This window comes from Zosterops lateralis (genome assembly GCF_965231275.1).
Source record: "Zosterops lateralis genome assembly, chromosome: 12".
NCBI lineage: Eukaryota > Metazoa > Chordata > Aves > Passeriformes > Zosteropidae > Zosterops > Zosterops lateralis.
This window is the reverse complement of record NC_139772.1, coordinates 14047785-14063298: the sequence shown is the minus strand read 5'-3', so window position 1 is coordinate 14063298 and position 15514 is coordinate 14047785. Positions and strand designations below refer to the sequence as shown.

General features: G+C 41.3%; 1 protein-coding gene across 2 annotated transcripts in view; it reads left to right on the top strand.

Moving 5' to 3' along the window:
• The window catches only part of RANBP10 (RAN binding protein 10), a 63295-nt gene that overhangs the window by 14174 nt on the left and 33607 nt on the right, over positions 1–15514 (top strand). For both annotated transcript variants that reach the window (XM_083870175.1, XM_083870174.1), the window contains exon 3: positions 3550–3602. In XM_083870175.1, the coding sequence (XP_083726301.1) occupies positions 3554–3602 (49 nt within the window). In that variant the 5' untranslated portion in view covers positions 3550–3553. The remainder of the gene's footprint in view (positions 1–3549; positions 3603–15514) is intronic.

Here is a 15514-nt window from a genome sequence, read left to right as displayed (position 1 = left end):
AACTCTCTTATCTGCCAGTGCACTAAGATTACGTGGCAGGGAAGAGCTGGAGTAGTCCCTGCAGATACAGGGGAATGTCTTCCATATTGTGCCTGGAAGGCTGTAAAAATATCCCCAAATTCAGTTTATTACTGCACATATGTCAGATGACACTGAGGGCTGAATTCTGAGATGCCGTAAGTGCCTGCTTTGGAGAGGCTCCCATGAGTCAGGGAGCTCATGAGGATGTAACTTCTGACTCGTGCTCTGAGCAGTGCAGAAAATGTTTACAGCAAAGGTGTGTTTAGAAATTGCTCTGCAGCACTGACCATAATCACTCATGTTTGGTATCCTTTGAGAAGTGCTATAAAAGGCCCCCAGGCCCTGCCACTTCAGTATTCATCCAAAAACCCCATAACCCGGCAACAAAAAAGCCAGAAAACAACCCTTATAAATTGAAGAAGTTTGCTTAAGAATAGCTAATAAAATCAGTAGGGTAAATATTTTGAGATGGTACAGGGACTGTTTAAGAAGATATTTTATTGGAGGATCAGACAGTTGACAAAATTAGACACACAGATGAGAAGGCAATAGGGCTTAACACACCCCAAAAGTTGAAATGTTATTCAATGAGAAAAATTGAAAGAACAAACTTTTAGGCTTAAAAAACCCAATAAGGCTGACCAAAATGAGCTGAGGGACATCTGGCTAAAGGTCTGAAATTTTAAATGTATGTTTTTCCTTCCCAGTACATTAGGGATGGGAAGCAAGCTGGAGTGTCTAAAACCAAGAGATACTGCAGGAGAACTTTTTGTGAAGAACTTTGAAAACACAGGAATGTTTAGAGGGTCACAGATGCCAGTATTTTGCTTTTAAAGGATTATCATTCTGAAGTAAAAGAGTTAATACAGCAACAGTGTGATTTTGTCAACAAAACACATGCCAGTCTTTGTTTTTAAATGATAATCTGGTTCCTGTTGAAGGATTAATACAACAACCCATAAAACATTGGAACAGATCATTTGGGTTATGCATTCAAGAGTTCTAAAGAGTGAAATAGCTGAGGTGGGGACTGTGGAGTGTGACATTTAAAAAGTCTTGATTACAGAGAAGAGGTGTGTGTCTATGGGGTTTTTTTCCCCCCAAGGGATCCAGAGGAATGAGATCACATCACTCTAAAGTCTCTCCCATCTCTGAGATCTCTCCATCAGAGCAGAACCTTCCTTGTTGCTTCCCTTGGAGTGAACACGAAGGGCTCAGGGCGGATGTGCTGGGCAGTCACCACAGCATGTGCAGTGTGTGAGTTCAGGGCTGGGCTGTACGTCAGCAACCAGTCTTTCCTGGATGATCTCATCTCCTTGACCACTAGGAAGAGAGCTGGGTTTAGCTGGTATGATCACATCAGGACTTGTGCATGTGTGTGGCTCAGGGAGTTCTGTTTTCTCAACGTGGTCAATATCCTGCTCTGTGCGCTGCAAGCCGAGCGCTTGCTGCCTCTCTGAACAAAGGAAGGGTCTGGATCCTCTGGGAGCTGCTGCACTTGAGAAACAGAGGTTGTTTTTAAAAGAAGAGACTGACTTATTTAAAACCACTGTAAAACTGGGCTTCAAGAATTTGAAATGCAGAAGATGATGCTACCAAAACGTGGAGTGTACAAGAGAGTTGGCCATGTTTGCAAAGGTGGTCTTATCTCCCAGGTGACAAGTGATGGGATAAGGGGACATGGCCAGAGGTTGCACTAGGGAGGTTTAGGTTGGATATCAGGAAAAATTTCTTCTTAGAGAGGTTTGTCAGGCACTGGAATAGGCTGCCCAGAGAAGCAGTGAAGTCACTGTACCTGGAGGGATTTCAAACGTGTAGCTGCGGCATTTTGGGACATGGTTTAGTGGTACGCTTGGCACTTTTGGTTAATAGTTGGACTCAACAATCTTAAAGGTATTTTCCCACCAAAACAATTCTATTTCATGCTGTTAAAGAAATTACAGGCTAAGATTTGATAAATTTGTAGATCTCTAAGGATTAGAATTTCAGTGTAAACAAAAAACAATCAGTTATTTCCATTTTCATGGACTGAGGTGGGGAAGTCAAGAACAGGGAACAGTTTCTTCAGGGGACTTAATGCATATAACTTGAAGAAATGTAACTTTGGGGTGAAATACTGAAATTAATACCTGCTTAATGTTTTACGGAGCAGGTGGCCAAGGAAGCCACAGGAAGAAAACTGATGGAGTGGAAGAATAGCAGGACACTGCCTATAACCTGCTTGGAGTCTTACCTTTACAAGAACACGAGTTATTTTCAAAGTTCAGTAACCTAAAAATACGCGAGTGTGTTGAAAAAACCCTGAGCTGTGCTACCAGAGGATATTAAGAAAATTACAGACCATGCAAATTAACAGAAACAGAAGACACAAAAAGGGCATGTGCATAAGTAGTGCAGTAAGGAAGAGGAGACCTTGTGAAGGCTGGCTTTGCCTTACTGTCCCTGCTGCATAGGTGCTAAATGATTCTTATGAGGACAGAATAAACAATCCAAACTTGAAACAAAAAATGGTCTCTGAGCTGCCACTTAGAGTGCAGGGTCAAGCTGTGTTCTACTTCCATGGAAAAGTGAGTTCAGTTCTCTTTTGAAGTCAAAACATAAATGGAATAATAGAGATCAGGAGGGGGAGGAATAGAAACCAAAACAGAGAACATTGTTATGCTGTTATCTGTAATAATCACCTTGTGTTGTGCGATGCTGGTGGCTCTGGTTATTCCCTGCTTCTCAAAGAAATTACAGGATTGGAAATGTAGCAGGAGCACGGAGGGAGAGATGAGCTTCCATAAGAACAGCAGAGTAGACTGTGATTAACTAGCCTTGAGAAGAGACCTTTAGGGGATAGGGTGTGAATCAAGATTTCAAAATCCTTAAGAAAGTTGTCAGGGAAATGCTTTTCCTCCCTCTTAAAATTTTAAAAATGCAAGTACAAAGAAATGGGCAGGAATTGAATGGGAGGCTGTAGGATGTTGCCTTTTCAAAGAGCTTACAAAAGGTCCAAAAGTGAGATTGAGTAAAATATATGCTGAACAATGAAAGAGTGTTCTTGAAAAGTACAACTGTGTGTTCTGTCCTCTGCATCCACTATCAGCTATTTTTGGAGACAGTACATCAGGCTAGACAGACATCTGTCCTCCTGTACTATATCTGCACTTAGGTGTATTTTTACTGTCTTGTTAATCACCTATATAAATAGGGTTTTTTCTGATATATGAGTAAAAAATACCTCACAAATACCAAATTGGAAGTTAAATTGCTGATTGTTGTCCAGTCCTTTTCCTATCAATGAAGAGCTAAAGCGTAGCTGTAGTTATACATTGGAAAACTGTCAGTTACTAAAGGAGACTGACATTTTATCTTAGATTCAATAAAAGACATGAGTAATGGAAAATCTTTATTAATTTTGTCATTCTTAAATAATTTGTGTGTGGGTTGGGTTTATTTTAGTGTTATATTTCTGTTGCAGGGAATCTTGTGCCGTGACCATTCTTTTGCTTGACTGATATTTTGTTTGGTTTTTTTTTTTTGAAGGTACATGGGAATAGGACTTTCTGCTCAAGGAGTCAACATGAACAGGCTTCCTGGTAAGTCACTGTTAAGGTTTATTTTGATTTACGATCTGTGTTAAATGTTCATTTGAAATAAAGATTCTTCTTTATATATATGAGTTAGTGAATGTGTGTTTCTATTAATAAAATTGCATTACTATAATTGTCTTGTATCTGGAAGCTTCAACCTATTGAGTGTTATCTTAAATTGAGTTTCTGGTGTTGTCAAGGCAGCCATGATGATTTTAGCGGGTAACAGAAATTAAAACTAAACTAATGAGTAATGGGCAAGATGACGAGCTTTCAGACAGGCAAACTCTTCTTTGTGTCTGAAAAGTAAGTAGGAAAATCATTTTGCATTTAATCTGTATACTCCACTTGACAAATTTACATGAAAGAATCTGAAAATGACAGGATAATTGGCCTGTTGTATTGTCTCTCTTCTTTCCTTCTTCCCACTAAAAGACTACAAAAATGTGACAGAGTAGTATTTCCAGTTAATGTTGTTCCTTTTGTTTGAAATGTGTGGTTTTGGGTTGCCTCTAGGTTGGTTAAGTGGCTTCTTTTTAGAAATAAATAATTGTAATCCCTCTTTGACGATATCCCATATATTGAATAAAATAACAATTTTGTTATGTGTATTGATGCAGTGACTTCTATGCCAGAAATTCTTTCAGCTGGAGTTTGTGTTTGTTAGAAAGTAAATGTTCTTCAGATGCCAGAATGAGTGACAGCTGGTCAGTGGTGGGGGCTTCTTTGGCCTTGGGTCTTAACTTCTGGTGAAGTTGTTTTAAAGATGAAATCTGTGTTCAGCCCTTGTTAGAGATCCTGGTATCTCAAAAGGAAAATGTTTTGTGAATGTCCTAACAAAAGAAAGTTCTGATAACCGTCTTGGGGAGAATGGTTTCAGTGACACCTGTGCTTACAAGAATTTGCATCTTACTGCAAACTATACTTGTTAATTATTGTTATGACAACTGCACCAGTCAGTCTTTACTCTCTCTGCACTTTCTCTCCCCCCAGTCCTCCTGATCCAAGTGGGTTGTGTGCCATGTACAAGGCACAGCATGAATCTAGTCCCATCATCTCTTCCCAGGGTTGAAGTGCTTGGAAAAGGGGTTGTTTGGCTATTAATGGAGCTTGGTTTGTTCAAGAAATGGCTCTATGGCACATGTGATGAAAAGATGGGAGGAATGTCCTGTAGACTTGGCCTTGCAGATGGTTGATTGGATTATGCTTAATTTAGGATTCTCCTGGGGTTATAACACAGGTACATAGACAGTTCAGTATTAACCTGAGATGGTGTGTACTGAATGTCTCAGGTGTGCTGTCCTGAAATCGAACAGCCAGTGTAATTTTTTTTTTTTTTTTTCCCCTTTGGTGACTAAAAATTACCCAAACCACTTCTGCTAAATGACTTTGAAACAGAGGAGTTCTGTGGGCACCATTTGTGGCCAGTTTGAGTCAAAGTGCCTGTGTCTCACTGTCATTTCTCTAGAGCACATGTAATGAACATGGAATTCCTTTCTCTCAGTGAAATAAAGCATAAAGTGAACTTGAGACTTGAGGTGGTGCTTATTTAGCAATGAATTGTACAAATTTGATCCCATGAACCTGTTGTTTGTTTGATCACATGCAAATCATGCTGCCAAGAATCATTCTGTGGTCATAGTTAGGTCACTCTCCCATCATCTGTGTAAGATTAACTGCATGGCTCTGTATTATAACTCAGTAATTATCTTCCTGGCTGTTAGAGAATGAGTCTAATTTTTTATTTTTAATTTTTTTAGTATATTGTTCAAGTAACTGAAGTGAGAAACACATTTCCAGTCTTAACTGTTACCAAGTCCTTCACAGCACAGAGTAAGTGAGAGCTCACAAAGAAGTGACAGACTTTGGAGTCTTGACTTGGCTTCATGTCAAAGTGTAATTTTAACTTTTTGTGACCTGAAACCCTGCCAGGTTTGTCTCCTTAGACCCTTTCTAAGTCACTTGTGCTTTAACAGATCGATTTTCACTCAGTGTGCTGCCAGGGAAGTGTGTAACCACTACAAGTGGTGGTTGGGAGCCCAGAGCCTCGTACAGGAGCCAGAGTTGGTCCCTTTCTTGTTCCCAGTTTCACTGGGGATCCTTGGTGGCACCCTGGGAGTCCTAATTCAAAGAACAGTCTTGCTCTGGGTTCTGTCTCAAACTCCTCTTCCCTCCACAAGGACAAACACTTTGGCCATATCCAGTTCCAAGTCAGGGCATTTGTGCTTTATTGCCAAATTTATTTTGGCTTCAGCCCAGCTGAGTGCTGGTGGGGGTAGTGCTGAGCTTTCTCTGAAGGTTACAAGTGTGATTTGGAGCCACATGAGCTGAGTTCTCTTAAGTATCCCTGTCTGCACTGGGAATAGAGACTGCTTTTAATTGGAGAGTTCCCTGTCCGTGTTCAACTCAGGGTTTCTTTGTGCTATGCTTTCAAATTCAGTCACCAGGTCTGAAATAATTGTGGGATTATTATTAACTATGAAGTTTTATGACCCTGACATATCTTGGTTTTTAAAACTTTTTGAAAGACATTTAAAACATTTATTAATAAGCATTCTGCTTTAAAGCAGTGGCTTTTAGTGAAATGTCTGCTCACTTCTTTCCCCGCATTCAATTTTTTTTTCACTTGTGCTCAGCATTTTGGCATTTGAGGATGAAATTACATGTTGCAGCTGAACTGATCTAACTCCATGTCATCAAAGGAGAGAAACCTGACCCTTCCCTCCTCTCCACTCCATCTGCACAGTCACTCTTCTTCCCTGGTGCAGGCCTTTGGCTCTGGCAGTTGTCACCTTGGCCAGGCCAGGCAGAAACCTACCTGCCTCTGCTGTCTTGGGGTTGTGGTGGGCTGGCTCCTTCAGGACTCGTGGACATCCTGCATGTAACATATCTGCATCTTTTTTAGTTTGTTAAATTATTATTACTATTGTTATTTAGCCCTCAATCCAGTAAGTTTTTCTGAGCCCTGCTGAAAATGCATTAGTGGTTTGCTACAGGTTTCACCAAACCTTCATAAAGCAGGAAGATGATAATTGTCCTGTCCTTAACATGGATGAGATTGCACACTGGAAATCAGTCTCACCTGCCTGTGATGTTCTGCATTAGTTCAAGTCTTGGTGCTGTTGAGAAATAACATTTCATTTGTTTGAGGTCTTTGAGAGTAACCCAGCAGGAATATAGAGCTGGGCAGAGAGGGAAGGATGGATGAATCTCAGAGGCAGCAGCAAGTTGTTAATTGTGCTTAAAATGCTGTGAAACCACACCCTTAGGGATACCTTGCTTCAGTTTCTTAAACAGCATAGATAGGAGCTGACCTATCACTTTTAAAGACTTTAAACACCCTCTGGTTAATAAATTACTTGCCCTGCTGAGCAGCATTGTACATGCTGAAGGGAGTGCCAGCTTTCACTCACCATTCTTTGGTTTTCAGAAACGTTGGTAATTTTTTCAGCTTGCTTTTCAAACAAAAAGTTACTGCTTGGCTTATTCACTATCTACCTGCTCCAAACTCGCTGTTAAAAGAACAAGCTTTCAAACTCAAGAATGTTTTATAGACTTGAATTAGTATGCAGCCAGATAAATCAGGAGAATTTGGTGTACAGAGACCTGCTCCCTACTGTGGTTTGACTTCTGGGTTTGTAGTGCTGTGAGCCAGGTCAGTAAAACCAGAAACATTTTGTCCAGGTGTCCTGAGTCTTTTGTTCAGCAAAAGGTCCTTGTGAGCAACCCATTTATCTAGACATAAAGAGAAAATAGAAATGAGCCTGGGAATTAAGAATTCCCCATGGTCTCTTCCTTTGTGAAAATCATCCTTCATCCTCCATAAATGAAGACATGGATTGGGCTTTCCATTTTAGCTTTGTTTGGAGATCCTTTCCTTTGAATTTTCTTGCTGATACGTTTCTGTTGACGTTTGTAGGTAGGACTTTATTTCTTCTCAGCTTATCTTACATGCTGTCAGAGGAGATGCAAGCAGAGGGAGCAAGACTGTTGAGGACTCTGTCCTGTTCCTTTCTTTGAGAGGAAAAAGTTACTTGTTTCTTCCTTAGGGATGTTCCCAAGGGTTTTTCATGCTGGTGTGCTCCCCTCTGGGAGCAACCAGAATAGGGAGGCTGGGTAGGTGTTATATCATGTAATCATAGAATGTCTCAAGTTGGAACGGATTCACAAGGATCATAGAATCCAACTCCTGATCCTGCACAAGTAAAATTCTCATGGGAAGATACTGTTCCCCATCAGAGTTGGGGATGGGTTTCTGCAGAGGCTCTGTATGTAGATTTTCAAACCTCAATTCTACCAGGCTCTGGCAGCCTCATGTTACTCTTAAGTTAGTCCTGTTACAAGTGGGAAGTTCTGCTAAAGTCTTCCAGATTTTCCTTCTAGCCAGTTTTGACATGGTTTTCATATGGTGGGGATTTTTGTCTTTGTTTGGGTTTTTTTTTTTTTTTTTTTCTTTTTTTTTTTCTTTTTTTTTTTTCTCCCCCCCCCCCCCCCCTTCTTTTTTTTCTTTTGTTTTCTGTGATTGTCTTGGAATCTTTCTACTTTGAATATCTTTAAGTGAGTTTTCAGTTTATGCTTTGGTTTGTCACTTTCTGTAACTCCACTGACAAACAAAGGACCTGTGCTAAAGGACTCAGTCCCAGTGCTAAATGTAGTAATTATAGAAGCTGAGACCTCACCAAATCATCTGATTTGAAGCTAATTCAATTATGCATTAGTCCTGCCTGACAGGTGTGAGTCTAAACCAGTCTTTCATTATTTTTCTGGCAACTTCTTCCAACACTATCCTTGTGTTGGAAACTTTTCCTGATGACAAAGCTGAATATCCCATGTAGTCTGAGTCTATTCTTGGATCACGTGGAGGTGGAAAACAATTAATTTCTTTCCTCTTTGTACCTCTATACGTGAAAACCTCTATCAGTGCTTTGTGGTCTTCTCTCCAAATCATACATCTCTGGTTCTTCACCCTTCCCTGTTTGTCAGGTTTTCTTGATTTATTACAACTCCTGTAGATGTTTTGTGAATGTTTAATCACTGGATGTATCACAAGCACAAGTATCTTACTTTTTGTAGTAAAAGAAAACATTGAAATTCAGAGCAAGTCCAGGAAATGGCTCTTATCCCATCCTGCAAACAAGGGCAAAGGAGAATCCTTGCCAAGCTTTCACAGTTCTTAAGGCTTCAGCAGAAACAGGAGGGGAAGAAGCTACATGGTTACCTGGGAAAAGAAGGCCTTTGGCTTCTAAAGCAATCAGCAAAAGCCCTGAAGTATGGATTAAATACATGAACAGTATGTGGCAAACAAACAGTGAATCAGTCTGCTTTCAGAGCCTCTTGGCTACATCAGCAACTTGGACACACTGCTTGATTTTCTGTCTTTAGAAGTAATTTCTATTAAGTTTATTTATTTATGCAGCTGATGAAGCTCTGGCTTACAGTACCTTATGGTGTTTGTCCTGCTGCAAAGCTCTTTCAGAACTGGCCTTAAAAGCAGTTGTCCAAAAAGGCATGTGGGATTTCCACATGGTGTCATAGCAAAGCCTTAGACAGGTGTTAGTTACACATGCAGTGAGTCCTTCAGCTGGCTGTGCCAGTTCCTGTCCACAAAATTGCTTATACCCTCTAATTTATCCTATCAAACCAGTTTGTGGGGCTGAATGTGAAGTGGGTCACGTAATTGGGTTAATAATAATGGGTGGGGGGCACTGCTTGATTCTGGGGTTGTTATTAACTTGGATCTGTCCACTTGCCTGGTTCATCCCACAGGTAGTGCAGGTTGAAACAGCTCCTTTGGGAAACTATTCTCCCAAATCACATGGTTAACAGTGGTCAGAGGTTATTTTTGATAAAAAGAGATATGTGTTGAAAACCTTAATTAATTTTCCTCCCAGTTAACAGTTATCCTGATTGTGGAGACATTTTTGCAAAGGGGCATCTTTCCAGGCATACTGGGCTGACTGTGTCTCCCTGAATTTTTATTTAGGCTGAGAACTTCTCCTGAAACTTGACTTGGATGGCCTTTTTGCTGACTTAAATATGTTTTTACCTGAAAGCATAGCTTGTACCTCCTAAGAGGTCACCAGTATGTTTAGAAATGGCAGGTTTTAGCAGTGCACAGTGGAAGAAAAGAGGGCAAAGTGGGTAAGTGTGATGGGTCAGCTCTGGAGTTATTGGATCCATTTGTGCAGAATGGATTTTTAGAAAAATTCTTCACCATATGAAAGCCTGCAGGGTGAAGATTATTGTGGTGCATAGAACAGTGGTGACAAAAAACATACCTGGCCAAAAAAAGGTACATGTTACAGCAGATTTGAGATTTCTGGCCTTTGTAAGTCAGAACTCTTTGGATTTATCTACATGAGTCTCTTCTTTTTGGAAATGGGGTTTATTTTTGTAAGTGAATCTCCTGGTTGTCACCACTGCCTGTACTTCTATTTACTTCCTTGGTTGTGCTACCTGTTTCTTCTAAACTAAACTGCAAGAATCACTCTAGCCACTAATAAGTGTTCAGTCCACAACACAAGGCTAAGCAATACAGGCTACCCAGCCCCATCTGGAAAAAAAAATAAAATTAAAAAATCTCATGTTGGAGGAAGTGTCCTGAGGCTGGTTGAAACTGGTTGTTTCTTTCTTGACTCTGCTCTTACTGTACTGCACCATCTGCTATTTTCATAAAAGCTTTTATTTATTTTAATTTTTTTAGATTAAGACAAAATTAAGGTCATATTAAAGAAATTAATAAGAAATTTGGGCTTCTTGTAATAAAACAAAAAGACTCCCTTTGAACTTCAGCTTTCACATATTTTTAGTGTTAAGAATTTTTTTTCCCATATGGAATCAATCTTGTGTTCAGTGTATGTAAAATGCCATCATAGGAAAGTAATCTGAGGAGCATTTAATTTTTGTTTATCCTGGGCATACACAACTCATTATATTGTTTCTTTTTTCATCTTCACTCTAAATCTGTGTGTACATGTATTCTGTGTATATTTTAATGACTGCCCTGCTACATCATTTGTTGGAGGATCTAAGTTCCTCTGGTATTACTTAATTCACTCTCATCTTTTCCTGCATCTACTCTCTGCAGATCAGCTGAACGCCTTTTAAAATTAAAATTTAAAACCACAAAATTTTTAAAGTTTGAAATTTTAGAATTCTCAAAATCGTATTATCTTTATTTTTTAAAAAAATATTTTTTATGTCTTTGGGAATCTTTGTCATTTGTGGTTGACTTGTCCGCTGCCTGTCAGCTTCAGCTGAGCTCCACTGAACTGCTCAGTTGTCTTCTCATCCCATGTCAGCTTCCTATTTTTTAATCAGTTTTTCAGTTTATGTGCTGAGTGCACCTGAACTTGTATGAAAATTCCAGCTTGAATATTGAAACATTTGTTGCATGTGCTGTGCATTCATTCACATCCCATCTTTGCCCCTTAGAAGAGCTGGAAGTTCTTTCTTTCCCATTCTTCAGTTTTTCAGAAATCCTTAATGGGCTTTCTGCCAAAAGCTCTGTCCTCACAGGCTGGCGTGCTCTGCACATTTGGGGTGTTGCCCCTACAGAGCTTATCATGCCCAGGGCTGAGCACAGCTTGGTTGGGTGGGTGAGTTCTGGAGAATGAGCTGTGTGCTCAGGGCTGATACTGGCTGGGCTGGTGGGGCACGGGGGGGTTGGACAGATGTGTTATTTCCGTCGTGATACGTGCTGAGGGGTGACACCAGAGTGACCAGGTCCCCAGATGGGGTCAGACCTGATGCTATCACATGCATTCAGAGCTGGAGAGTAACAAAACCAGCTCCTAAACCACAGGATTGGGATTAATTACCTTCTGAATTAAGGTTAAATTTAATATTGTGTTTTATTGATGGCTCTGTATATGAAAACTAGAACTGTATGAAGTAAAAGTTCCTGCCTTTTTCCCTTTCTAACTGACTTCAGGTGACGTGTTTGCTCATATTGACTGTAATGGTTGTCCTGCCTGCAGCCAGAAAAACTGCTGCCAGGCCTTTGGTTGGGTTTTTAGGCAAGTGTTTGGTTTCTTTTCTATTTTCTATTTTTTTTACCCTTTTGGTCTGTTCATTTAGGCTGATTTTGGGCACCCAGACATCAGGATTGACTGGAGAAGCAGCTGAGCTCTCAGCAGCTGTGCCTCACCCTGGAGTAATTGGGGAAGTGCTTTGCCATTAAAGTTGAACAAAACCATCAATCAGTATTTCAAGACAGTAATCCTGGCCTTGGAAAATAACCATAAAAGTATTTCCACTGGCTATTAAATGCTCAGGCATCAGTGTGAGTAAGTGATTCTTAGTGCTGTCCTGCACTTTTCTATGCCCTGATTTCTGTGCTGTATCTCTTTCAGAGCTGGGCTAGCCTCTTCTAGAGGTTCTGTGCTCAGTCCTCATGCAACGTGTTCCCAGAGATGTATGATCTGGGTATGCTGGAGCTCCTGCCTTTGCATGGATCTCTGTCATCCAGCAGGTTGTGTTGGTTGTGTGCCATGCGAAGGCAGAGTTTCCAAAGCAGAGCAGAGATGGCGTTGCACAGTGGGGTTTGGCCTTCCCCAGTGCCACAGGCTGCATCTCCAGCTGTAGCACAGATTATGGAAAATCCAGGTCTTAGTGACAGCTAATACTTGAGTGGCACTTTAGAGGCAGCAGTTTAGCTGTCAACACAAGTTGAAATCACAGCACTGCTTGTTTTTTCAGATTAAAACAAATTCTTCAGTGTGGCTGTACCTATTGTCAGAACCTTTTGGATAAAAGGTAGTATCAACACAAAACTCAGTTTCACTACGACACAAACTGCTGGGTAGCAGCTCTTTCCAGTAGTGGATAAATATGATTCCTTTCAGAAAACCCTGTTGCTTCACCTTGATTAATATGGGAAGTATTTAAAAAACCTCAATTTAGAATCTAGAAGTCCTTGTTGCAACCTCTTAACATCATGAGGTGCTTCTTCTGGAAGACTTCACTCTACATAAGGTCTTGTGTTTTAGATAAGTGGGTTTTGTAGCTCATTAAATACCATTTTAGGGATTGTTTCTAATAGTAACTGGACATGAACCCCCTGCATTCTGCAGTGAACTCTAACATTGCTTTTGGCTGAGTCACTAAACTGTCCTGCCTTGATACCTCTGTAAAATGACTCTTGCCCATTACCTTGCAAGATTTTGCTGGAAGTTTCTTAATATTTTATAAAGGTGCTCTTGCCCATCAGCTGAGGGTTGAAAAGTTGGCCCATAAATGAATATGTGAATTATTTAGTATGATGAGATTTGGAGGCTGTGTATGTGATTAGCTTTTGATTGTAACTTGTTCCTTACCCCTTCCACTAAATAAATGGAAAAGCTCCTTATATGACTTTTTCCCCATCCCTGTCCTGCATTATTCTGTACCCTGCTCTGCTTCCCACCCCCTCCACTGTGGTGTGTCAGGGAATATAATGGATATAATAGTGCACTGGTGACCTGATCATGCTGAAGAGCTTTTCCTTTGTAGACAGACAGAAACAACCTGTTCTGTAGCTGCTTTAACCATGGTGTGCTCTTCACAGGGCTGTAAATAGCTTGTAGCACATCTTGACCTCTCTGGTGTTGGGAAACCCAGATAATGTTCTGACTCTGGCAGAAAATGGACCCATCAAGCTTGTAAGTTAGGAAGACTTGCCATCTTTATTCATACAAGGAAGTATGATTTTTAATTTGATTACTGTATTCTGTGGTGAAGTGCATGCTAAGTAATAGTGAAGTTGACACCTTACAAATTTCTGGGGCTGGTGGAACAGACTTTTCCTGTTGAAAAGGTACTGCATGTGTTGCAGCTGTCCAGAGCCTTCTGGTTTTGTTTTTTTTCTTTATGAGTCAGTGGGTAGTGCTTTATATAATGGTGTAGACTGTGGTTTGATGTTGTTTTGAAGGCTAGTTAACTTGCAGTGGTTGTTTAATGATAGGACTTGCTGATCTGGTCTAAAAATCACTGTGCCAGATTAATCTTGTGAAAAATTGAATTGTACAGTGTTACTCTGCTTGTTGTCTCTCTGGTGGATCAGGCAATGCTTGTTAGCACCTACATTCTACTCAGTCTCCCAGACTCTTGAGTCATACTGATTTTTGGGTCACTGTGTCCTTTTCTTCCTGCTCTCTTTTAATATGAGAGAGATGTTGTGATTCCTGGTTTGTTTTTTTGTTTTTTTTTTTTTCCTTCCTCTCCTTTGGATTCTTGCCACACACAAGTCTTGCTGTGAGGATTTGGTCTGAGTTTTGTCTCTTTTACAGTTGCAAGTACTTTATTGAAAAACATGGAATAGCTTTTGAGCCAGAGCTGCAGCCAGGCCTGCCAAGAGTCCTGCACTCCCTGATTAGCATCATCTGCTGTATCTGTGCAGGGGCCAAACTGACTCTGCTTCATCTGCTGGGACCTGGGGTGAGGGGGAGGCCAGGACCAGCAGTGCCTCAGTGGGGTGTGTTGGTGCTGTGCTGCCCTGCTCCATGGCCTTGTATAGGATTCAGTGGGATACTGCAAAGGTTATGGGACCTGAACCCATTCAGCCCCTCCTTAGGGAAGTTTGTGCTCCATGGGGTAAAGTGGTTTTATCCTCTGTACAAGCATTGGTCCTGTAGTGCAAGGGTTTGGCCTTCTACTGCATTCAGTCATTTTGCCACTTTATAGAAGAAATAGAAGCTGCTGTTGCAGACAAGAAAATTTGAGGATGTTTCTAGCTGGGGCTTCTTCATAGCCTTAGGTAAGTGGGTTTTAGGGTCTTTTTTTTTTTTTTCTTTTCTTTTTTCCCTTGACATGTTCTGGGCAGATGTCCAGGTCCTTGAAGTTCTGCCAGGGAGATGCTGTAATGTGTTAAACATGCTGTTCCCCGGTCCTATTCCTGTCCTGCAGTTGGTGTTGTGACTGTACCTAGACAGTTGCTCCGTGCCAAGGCTGTGCCTCCCCTGTGCCCACATCCCCAGTTCTGTAACAGAGGCTGCTGTAGCCACTGAGCAGCTGTTTTGGTAGGCTCATTATGGAAACAGAAAGATATGTTGCAGCACTAATAGTTGATTTGATTCTAAAGCATGATTGAATAAAGGAAAGCAAAGCAACCACCCTGCTCTCACTGAAACATGTGATGTGTATGCAGCTTCATAAGGTTTGGCATAAATGCTGTAAAACTGAATGACAGCTGAGATGTTCCAGCACCTCAGATTCATCTTGGGGCAGCAAATTTCTCATGGCCAGGCATTTGGCTTCTGAGGCTGTAGGACCTCCAGAGCTTGCTGAGCCTTCCCTTTGCTGGGGGCAAAGGTCTGTTCACTGTTCTGGACTGATGTACACCAGAGGCACATCCACTTGCAGAGCCAAATCCACTGTAGTAATCAACAGAGGGTGATTCCACTTCTCCTGTGGCGCTGGCTCCTGCCCCATGTTCATGGTTGTCCTGTCCCTGCCTGGGACTGCTCAGCCCAGGATGGTGTAGAAGAAACATCCAACTTCTCTGTGCACCAGAGGGCATCTGTTCAGCCTCTGTTGAACATATCTTCCCTTCCCCTGACCTCATGCTCTGATGCTGCAAAGACCTATAGCTGGCTGAGCAATAGCAGCCTGCTCAGCACAGTGCATGGAGGAGGCCCTGCCTCCAACTGGAACATGGTCCAGCAGCAGGTCTGGGCTCTGCTGCTGCCTCCACCTTCCACATCCCATTCCCCAAGCACTGTACAAGCAAAGTTTGTACATCTGTTTCTGCTGGACTTTGGATTCAATAAATCTCATAAAATTATTTTGTTTGGTTTATTTTAGTGTGTTGACACAAGTTCTTGTCCTTTTGCAGCTAGTGTTTGCGCACCACTTGCCCTGGCATGGGCAGCTGTGGGAAGCTGGGATTGCGGGCTAGGGGAGTGCAACAAGGAATGCCACAGGCAAAATACTGGACAAGA